General features: G+C 40.8%; 1 protein-coding gene across 1 annotated transcript in view; it reads left to right on the top strand.

Moving 5' to 3' along the window:
• The window catches only part of LOC111228501 (IQ motif and SEC7 domain-containing protein 3-like), a 28,333-nt gene that overhangs the window by 15,008 nt on the left and 2,671 nt on the right, over positions 1-10,654 (top strand). Inside the window, exons 7-11 of the mRNA XM_022754403.1 lie at positions 772-894; positions 6,871-7,037; positions 9,012-9,151; positions 9,321-9,452; positions 9,619-9,718. Of these exons, the coding sequence (XP_022610124.1) occupies positions 772-894; positions 6,871-7,037; positions 9,012-9,151; positions 9,321-9,452; positions 9,619-9,718 (662 nt within the window). The remainder of the gene's footprint in view (positions 1-771; positions 895-6,870; positions 7,038-9,011; positions 9,152-9,320; positions 9,453-9,618; positions 9,719-10,654) is intronic.

Here is a 10,654-nt window from a genome sequence, read left to right as displayed (position 1 = left end):
CACACACACACACACACACACACACACACACACACACACGCTCACACATACACACTCAGCTTAAATGCAGCAATTGCATGCATAAATGCCACACATCCATGACAACAGGCGTTTACTTTATGCTTTCACACTCACTCTTTTTGCATCCAACCAGTGTCGACAGATCCAGGATAGAGAGGCTTTTTGCTGAGGTTGTTGCAGAGACTGTAGAAATAGGTCACTGCACTGAACACACGCACACACTCTCACTTTCACACAGACACGCACACATGTAAACGTACCCTCGCACAATCTTGTGTATGTGTTTCTTCCATTTCCACAACCTGTCCACAGCCTTTCATGTACCACTCTCATGCCCCCTCGCTTGTTGCATTTCATTATTGCACCCTCTCATCCCTCTCTTTCTGTCCCTCTTATCTCACACTGTCGTCAGACTCTTTCTTCTCCATTGATATTTGTACAAAGTGCATGCGTTCGCGCGTGTGTGTGTGAGTACGTGTGTGTGTGTGTGCATGTGCAAACATGTTGTCTTTATGTGCGTCTTCCAGGTCAGTGGTTCTGTAATGGGAGTATGACTGTAAGAGGAAGATTTGCCATCAGCACTTGGGTACTCATAGTTTGTTGCACATGCACATGCACATGCACATGCACACGCAAAAACACACACTCACCTTCTCATTACAGTGACACACTACATCTAAACTCAATCTCACTCTCCTTTCTCTCTCTCTGCTTTCTTTTTTTCTCTCTTCACTGTCTGCCTCTTTATAGTTGTGTTGTGGATGAGATGGATTTCTCAGGCATGGAGCTCGATGAAGCCCTGAGAAAGTTCCAGGCTCATGTCCGTGTTCAGGGAGAAGCACAGAAAGTGGAGAGACTCATCGAAGCCTTTAGGTGAGACTGTCAACTCGCTCACAACCAGGGCTCACTGACTAACAGGCTCTGGCTTCTCTTTTTAATACAGTTTAACACAACAACAGTCCATCACATGACTGAGCAGGGTTGATAAGGGCACTCTGAACTTTTTAAAATGAATAGACCTTTTGCCTGTGGCCACCTATGCAAAATAGAAAAACAGTGACACATAACCAAGCTCACATATTTTGCAATAAAAGAGAAGCAAAAAAGTCTTCTCTGATCTCATCTCGCAGCCTTGTGGTAGCAGACACATCCAGAATGGCATACTAATAGGCCAACTGTATAGACAATGTGTTTAACTGGTTCTGCTAGCTCATTGCGGCTGGCTCTGATGAAACCATAGTCCTGTGTCATTAACAAATTATACTGATTGCCTCTAACCTTTGACTAAACTCAGCAGAGTTTGATTGTCAGCCAATCACAACAGAGATCTGGGCTGCAGGCAATCAGCGTGCATTACAGCAGCACAAAAATGGATGCTCTATATTACAACTTTCTCTCCTAGATGACAGGCTGTTATGTATTTCATATATGTGCTGGATAGTTCCGTGTCCATTTCCATCCAAAATCACAAATGAATGTACTGTATAAAAGTGCATGTTTGGTCCTCATGAGGTTTTAACCTGAGTTCGTTTCTGTTCATTTTGTCAGTGCTCTCAAGTCACTAAAATTTGTGAGCCTATCTGCTGAAGAAAACTAATTTAAATACCCAGAGGACCTTGAGAGACCAAACTCCCTGGACTCTCTAGATTTTTCTCTAACAAACTCCTGAACAGAAACAGGTTTTTATTATGCTATTTTTCCTTTTGAGTAAAAATCCTTTGAGGCACAAAAGGACAGCAGTGGCCAGACAAATAAGATCTGCAATTGGTACCTTATTTCCTGGCTGGAACTGTCCTTGAAATGTCCTGGTAGTATCCAAAGATTGCCCCCAGGACTATAAATGCAATAAAAATTCCCATCATTGTTTTCTATTTCAGAGTAATTGGTTACATTGCTGTGTACATTTAATCTCCTTCTGCTGATGTGCTGCTCCTTCCCGTAGGACTACCAACAATGTGACCAGCAAGACATAACTTGAGTCACTGCTCCTTTGAACTCATTGACAAAGATTTCCCACACAAAATCGACTATAATTCAGTGCTAGGGGTGTGTATTTGCTGTATCAAATGTGCCGCTTGTAAATTTTCTCCTTTCTGCTGCTTACCTTTTGTTGTTGTTTGTTGTTTGGGATCTTGATGCTGATGACCAAAGTTTCTTCTGAAAGAATGAGGCTGTTACTCAATAATTTTCGTCAACAAATCCCATGAAAATACTAAAAACCATCAATGTGTTGGTTCATCTTTCAGTACTTTCCAACTTTCCACATTTGGCACATTTGTTCCTACTGAAGACTTCAATTTTTAACTAGGCAAAGAGCGTACAGCATGCAAGCAGGTTCTTGTAGCTGTAGTATTTATGCACAGTGGCCCTTAGCGTTAAATGCTAATGTCAGCATGCTAACATGCTTCCAATGGCGATGATAACATGCTCTTCTTTAACAGGTAATTTTCACAATGTTCACCATCTTAGTATTGTGTGTTGGCACGCTAACATTAACTAATTCTGCACAAAACACAAACAACCAACTGCAGCTAAGGTTGATGGGAAGTTCTTTGCAGATCATTTTTCATAAAGTATAAAGTATTAATCAATTAAAATTTTGACCTGACAGTCTTGACAATGTCTCTGCTCCTGTTTGCTGTTGGGATTGGACCATAACTAAACAGGATATTAATAAGGAATTTTCCAGTGAGTCAAATGATCAATAGGGCAAAAGTACCGCTTTATGCAGATGATTTGCTGTTTTATCTGTCAGATCATCTGTTAAGCCTCCCTAGACTACTAGGCATATTAAAGAAATTTGGCAAAATATCTGGCGAAATCTCCATGAATTAGACCACTTTTAAAATCAGCACAAAAAAGTTCAAATATCTCGGAATCTGGATTACACATAACTATAAAAACCTTCACAAAATTAAATTCCTGCGCCTGATAACCAATCTGACACAGGACATTGAACAGTGGGTGGGGATCAATACCATCTAGATTAATGTATTACCTACCTATTATTTCTGAACAAATTCTTCTTAAGCTCCACAGATCACCTTATATAAATTTTCATCTGGAACAAAAACAAAAACCCCACGTATATGCAAATGCATACCGCAGAGTCCTTGTCTCAGGGGTGGGTATGGCACGTCCCAGTTTTTTGTTTTATTATTGAGCAGCCAACATCAGGACACTGATATACTGAATGATTGACAGATTACTCTAATACCCCTAAATGGCTAATATTGGAGAATACATCAAGTGGACTCACCTCGTTTCTAGCCCTATTGTGCTCTGAAATCCCTGTGCTCTGATATGTATAATTTGACAACTTCATATCATCTTAAAGACAAATGGAGAGAATGCAATTTGGCAGAAAAGTATCTCTATCTGGATTCGCTAATCATCCATTTGTCATCAGCACAATTCAAGGTAGTACACAGACTTCATTGGTCAAAGGTTGGGCTGTCTAGAATTAGACTGGAGTTATACCCTACATGTGACAGATGTAAGCATGCTCCTGGAGACCTATTACATTATGTTCTGGACATGTCCAAGACTACATCATTTCTGGCAATCAATTTTCAAGACTTGTTTTAAAATACTTAAGGAGCCAATGGATCCATCCCCTTTTAATGCTTTATTTGGCGTTGCACCAGTGGGTGTGCATCCAAGCAATCGTAACTGCAACATGTGCACTTTGTTGGCGACACAACTCGTACAGTTCAGATGGAAAGACCCTCTTCCTCTTATGTATTAACAGTGGATCAAAGAGATTATGTAATATCTCAAGCTAGAGAAGATAAGATACTTTCTCCAAGGGTCTGTTCTGAGATTCAATGCAATGTAGCAGCCATTCTTGACATTTGCACAAAAAAAAAAGGAAACAGAGGATGTAACTCCATAATGTGTACAAACTTCTGTCTTGCTCTGTTGCTGTGTGTCTGTTTGGTTTTGTTTTGTTTATATATGTGTTTCTCCTCTTCAGCAAGTGTGTAAAATTACTGACTTTAATCCAGTGGTGCAGGTCTGCTGGGGGGGATGGGCTGGGTGAATACTTGGAATTAGACTGGATATAGTGTACTGTTTGTATTTTGTATATTGTGAAAATCTTCAATAAACAGACTTTGATCAAAAACAATTTTGACCTGATGGCCCTGGATGAAAAGTCAGAGGATTAACAAAGTTATTACAATTCATCCCAAGGGCAGTATTTTAGATGTTGAAATATTTTAATCTGAACCAAAGTGGTGAACAGCACGACATTACCAACATTGCCAAAAAAAATGGGTCACAAATATATAATTTATTTTTTTTCAATCCTAAAGCAGCTGGGCACTGTATTTTATAGCAAACATTACTCAAACAAAACTTAATAGTAGATTTGTTGAGGACTATTTTCATCAGTGGATTAATACACATTTGCCTATGTTCATCATAATAAAGGAACAGGTCACTCAGGGCATCATTGGTGTGTTTTAAATGGCTCATAGGCTCTAGCAGGCTGTGGATACATGGGCAATACTTGGAAGGATGAATTAATTATCGGTTTTCATTGGATTTGTTAATAATACAAAAAAATATAGACTATCACCAGTGTGTTCTTTCTTCAAGCAAGAGGTGATAGAAGAGGAGAAAAGGAGCAGTCATGATGACTCCCCCCCTCTGCCTCTGATTTGGGCCAATCAGAACACCCACTGCGGTCATCAGTTAATCACATCGCACTCAGTTGTACACTGAGCCCCTGGGTGCAGATTACAAATTCATCAGCGATCCGAGACCACTCGCTCTGTAGCTGGAGCTGCGAGTATAGGTCAGAAACGAGCGTGGCTTTATCGGGACAGCCAGACATCCGATGCCATGTCTGTTACGTAATAGTTGTTATGTCATCTGTTTGAAGCGTGTTGTACTCTTGTCATGAGTAGTTCTTTTATACGAAGTGGTATTTGTGCCAGCTGGCATGCAACTTTCATATGCAGATATGAAGATAAGAGATCGGGAGCTAGTGTTTAAATAAACTGGTTACATAAGACAGAGAACCGTGCCTGAAAATGTGTGAATGAAGCACAAACACACACACACACACACACACACAAACACACACACACCACACCTACTGTTTTATTTATTCACTCAACTGTTTTCTATCACTCTAAAAACATGCACACATATGCACTCACACGTCCATGCACACGTCCATTTGCATATACACACGCACACATATAGTAGATCTTGCCTTGCTTTCAGTCTTTGATGAATTTGCCGCAGAGTTACATCAAGTTGGCAGATCAGGCTCATTTGTGCCTCCATGTCTTTGTGTGTTTATGTATGTGCCTGTGCATATTATATCTGTATGGGTGTTTGTGTTGAGAAGGTTCTATTCTCCCACAAACAAAGGCATTGCTACTGAGCTGGGCTGCAGTCGAGCGATACCCAGTGAGTTCTCTGGCCTTAGATCTTGTGTGGGGTCTGGAAAAAGACTTTCTAGTTGCGCAGGTCTCAGTTGTGGCCTCTCACTTGCATATGCTCTGACAAGTACATAGTCCTCTGGAGCGGAGCAGCCCTCTCCATGTCTGCATCCTGCCTGGCTGCAGAGATAAAAGCCTCCCATCACTGAAATGGCCCACTGTGTAAGTGCAAGCGACAGTACGAAAGATAGGGAGGGAGCTGTGGGGGAAGGAGGGGTGGAAGGGAGACTCTGTGAAGCCGGTGGGCAGCGGCGGAGAAAAGCAAGTCCAAATGCAGCATCTCTGGTTCCAAGGCAGACTGGGCACCGTTACCTCACCCAGGGTAGAACCATTTTGTGCTGTCAAACGTCTCCTGTGTCCTGAGTGACGGCTCCTCATATCTGAGTAAAAATTACAATGAGTCAGTCTTTGTGTCAATCAGTCTGATTATAAAACAGTGCAGCTTGTATGGTAAGATATCTGCTTTAAAATCAGTCTCACATGTAGAAGATGCATTCTCTACATTGCCTTTATAACTTTAACAATCTCCACTGATCTCTCTTAATGATGCACTCCCCGATTTTGTTATTGTGCTCAAATGCACCCCTACAAATCCCAAGATTTTCTCCCAGCTCACTACTCATATTTTGAAACTCAACACAGTTCAAAGCTAAGGGGAAATTTGGGGATTTGGGAGTGCAATTGGGCACAACAACAAAGTCAGGGAGTACATTATTAAGTTCTGGTACATTGGCTCTGCTAGCCTGAAGATACAGAGATGTTAGAGGTGTTTCTAATACAGTCTACCCTGATTGATTACAAATGGGGTGGAAAAAATATTGGAAACAACCCTAGTATAAAGCTGCCCAGCAGTAAAATCCTGGGCTGCAGTTTATTAACATATTCACTCAGTTGAGGATATTTATTTTTGTGTTGCCTTCGTGTTGCCCCACATGTCTGTATGTACTGAACAGAGCTCTCACCCACCAACTGGTTAATGACAGGATTGGGTTGGATTGATTGTTGTCATGATTTGTTAATAGTACAATGAATGTTAAGATAAAGCCATGCAATTTGATTTGCCCAGGATGCATCCATGAATCTACCAGCTTTTTTGGTATTATATACCAAACGTGCGGTAACCTGACATCTATTTGCAATTTTGTTTGTGCTGCGTTATATTTCCTTGTAACCTGTGTTTGTTACACCAGAGAAAATGTTTCAGCCTGTACATGTTAGGATGTTATTTGAATTATGAATATGGAGTTTCAGTGTTATGTAATGTAATGTCTTATTTTCTGCAGCTCTGTTATGGCAGTGAATGTGGCACAATGACTAGAACCCTGAGAATGACTACTGCTGGTTTTTCGATTTTTGTTGGACCAAACTTTATTGTTCTGTTTTTCCTCCACAGCCAGAGGTACTGTATGTGTAATCCTGATGTGGTGCAGCAGTTTCACAACCCAGACACTATCTTCATCCTGGCCTTCGCTGTGGTCCTCCTCAACACTGACATGTACTCGCCCAACATCAAACCCCAACGTAAAATGGGCCTCGATGACTTCATACGCAACCTAAGAGGTTAGTGCGTCAAGTACAGAGTGTGCTGTTAACATAGAGACTGCTTGTACTGCATGTGTCCTTCCAGGGAGCGTCAGTTGTCCCTGTGGACAGAGCTGGTATAATGACTTGCATACATGTTTCAACATTTATGGCAAGTGGTTTTATGCGCAGAGACTTTGAACACTGGTTATATATAGTAACCACACATGCACAGCTCAAACCTTTTACTGCAGCTCATGAGGCAATCCGTTGGAGGAAAGTGCCAGAAAGAATGACGAGAAAGACAAAACAGAGAGCAGAGGGCAGGGAAGTCAAAGTTTTACATCAAGAACTCTCTTATCAATCTCACTTCAACCTCTCTATCAGTCTTTGAGTGACAGCCTCTTGAACTGAAGTAAATTACTCAAAGAGGCGGCGGTTGCTTGCCTCTGCTATCAAGAAAACCATCAGCTGTGCAGGAGGAGATTTCTGATATCCTTGACTCACAGTTCTGCCCCAGAGACCATGGCTGGCGTGGACTCATTTAATTGAGGCTCACTTAGCTTTAGATTTAATGATATGAGCTTGGGTTTTCCAGAAGCATCTCATCACCTGCTCTGAGCTCCTCGAGGCTCTCAACCATCTCAGCACTGTCTCTATCCAGCAGTTGAACAGATACACACATTTACTGCAACTAGGTCTTAAAGTAAAGCAGTTTGATTTTTATTTGTATATTCAGTTATGGGAAAAATCCACCACATCATTTATAGTTAGGATCCCCATACATTTTCACTGTGGCTGTTGCATACAATATCTTACCAGGGATCTGCACAATCAAATGATTTAATTCACAATCAACATTTGTGAATATTAAAAAACATTCATAAGATAAATGGACTATCTTCAAAATGTGTCAGATGATGAATCATGACTTTCAGGGCTGAATTCTTTCATTTCCAGATTAAGGAGCTGTCTGTTTGTAGTATTTACTTTAGTGTCTGAAATCAACGGAATAGCACATTGCAGATTCTGTCCTGTTCCTCCCGGACCATCTGCTTTTTGGTGATGTCTTCCTTCATCTATTTGTTACAGTATGTTGTTTATTGTGTCATGCAAATTCAAGTGTCCAGGCTACATGGACTTGGTGTCCTGTGGAATTTCTTTGAAACAAACCAAAGAAATGTTTACATTCAGTTTTACTCACTAAAATCCATTGTGTGTCTCTGAAGTCCAACAAATGCGGTGAATTCATTTCCGTCTTCATAAAACCTTTTTTTGTTTTTTTTGACTATTTTAAATAATGTATTGTTTACATCCACGATTGTCATAGTTTGCAGCCCTCTGCATCACTGCCTGCGCTGGCACATTGCTATGTTTCAAGCTTTTCTACCACCATCAGTCAGAATAGCAGGAATGCTACAGACAGGCATTGCACCGCCTATGTGCCATTTATAAATTACATTTATTAATTGAGGCACATTGTCCAAATAAGCAACATACATGAGCTCAGTTGCATGCACAATATAAAGAAACTGGGTGGGGTGGGGGGTGGGGGTGGGGGGGGGTATTCTTAAAAACACTGCTGGGAAATGGGAAATGCAGCTTTAGCTTAATCTCTTTGCAGAAAATCATAAAATTCCTTTTACAAGACTTGATTCAAAGCAAAAAAAAAAAACGTCATTCAGAGACAGTGTTTTCAACCAAATCATCATGGAGCTAACGTTGGTTAGCGAGCTTGCTACAGATGATAAAATCTGGCATTTGTGTTTCACCTGGCAAAACTGACGATCGCTGGTTAAAAGTGAGAAGGCTGCCTTTGTGTGCGTCTGTCGAGGACATAGTTTCCAAATTTGCATTGATAAATCTGGCCAAGGTTGACAGGCTTACCAACAGTAAATAAGGGGCTTAGTTGCACAGTCAGTAAGTCATGTCTAACTGCTTATACTGTCTGTAGACTGTAGACTGACTTCTTTTACTGCTATTCTTGCATTATATGGAACCTTGTTCCCTCAGGTGTGGATGATGGAGCAGACATCCCCAGAGAGATGGTGGCAGGCATTTATGAAAGGATCCAACAGAGAGAGCTACGCTCCAATGAAGATCATGTCACCTATGTGAGCCGTGTGGAGCAGTCCATCCTGGGCCTAAAAACTGTGAGTAATATCTTTGTTTCTGTGCAAGTAGTTCCCATTTCCCTTTTTCTCATTTCGGGGAGCTGTCTGTACTTGTTTGTACAGTCTCCTTTCATGCCATGTATTATTTCACTGCAGTCTGTCCTCTGTACTATCTGTCATCTTGATCTCTTTAACCTCCCCTCTGCAGATCCTCGCTGTGCCCCACAGACGTCTAGTGTGCTGCTGTCGTCTGTTTGAGGTGCCTGATGCCAACAAGCCTCACAAACAGAAACTGTCCCAGCTCCAGAGAGAGGTCTTCCTCTTCAATGACCTGCTGCTGGTAAGGTTTCACCACCAAAATAGCTACAAGTGACTCACTACGATGGTCTAAATGCGACTAAAACCCCTTTCAAATGCCACTGATAAATATAACGCTGTAACAGTGAGACATAATCAAATACAGTGTGTTAATTCAGCTATGTTGTGTTTTCCTGTGTTGACTTCAGATCCTGAAACTGTGTCCCAAGAAGAAAAGCTCCGCCTCATACACCTTCTGCAAAGCTATGGGTCTTCTGGGAATGCAGTTTCACCTCTTCAGCAATGAATGTAAGATGCTATTTTACCCTGCAGCAGTTTGTTCCCGGTACAATTCCACCCTGATGCTAGAAAAATGCTGAGCAAACTGTCAGAGCCATCAACAGCACTGTTGTCTGTTGAGTCTGTGTCTGGATCCAGGCTTTGCAGGATTTGCTAAGGGGTCACCAGTAAAACAAAATGAACTCATTGCTGTCGACTTCCACTAAGAATAAACATAAAGAAACATCATTCCGTTCCTAGTTCGTGAACCATGAGAGTATGTTTTGCCCTGTGGTAGCAGAGTGGAGTCAGACAAAAATGTTCAATCTGTAGTCTCAGATAGGTCAAACAGTACAAAACATTTATAATAATCACTAAAATTCAATGCAGTAAGAAAATACAAAAATGTAATTTTTGATTTTCATTTGGCTGAGCCAAATCCCCATAATATAGACTTTGAGAGACTGGATTCAAAAAGCATGAGTTAACAGCTGTTCGAGACTAATTTATGGAATTATGAATTAATTTTGACAGGTCTGTCAATTAGCAGAGGAGTCTAAGAATTCCAAACAAAAGCTGAGCCTGATGGGAATGTCATTAAATTTGCAGCTGTTTGATCAGGAACCAAATGGTTGGACAAATTAAAAATTTGACCTGATGACAGTGACAGCAGTAAATGAAAAATCTAAGGATCATAAAGTTGTTACTATTCAAGACTGAGCCACGCTGCTAGCATAGCAAAAAATGTTTGCATAAAAAGAAAAACTGAAAACTACTGATCTTCAGTACTTATGAGCTTTCTTATATTTCTGCAGATCTTCAAGAAGCCACCGCTGTCAACAGAAATACATTTGGTCATTAATGTCAATGCATGAATTTTTGCGAGTATTCTTAGTTGCAAAGTTTTGTGAAGTAGAAACTGAAGTAAAAACTGCAACACTTTTTTTTAACCTTTAGACTGAAGTG

The sequence above is a fragment of the Seriola dumerili genome, unplaced genomic scaffold (assembly GCF_002260705.1).
Source record: "Seriola dumerili isolate Sdu_G_001 unplaced genomic scaffold, Sdu_1.0 BDQW01000219.1, whole genome shotgun sequence".
Classification (NCBI taxonomy): Eukaryota; Metazoa; Chordata; class Actinopteri; order Carangiformes; family Carangidae; genus Seriola; species Seriola dumerili.
Note: the sequence above shows the minus strand (reverse complement) of the source record. Positions and strands in the feature narration are given on the sequence as shown.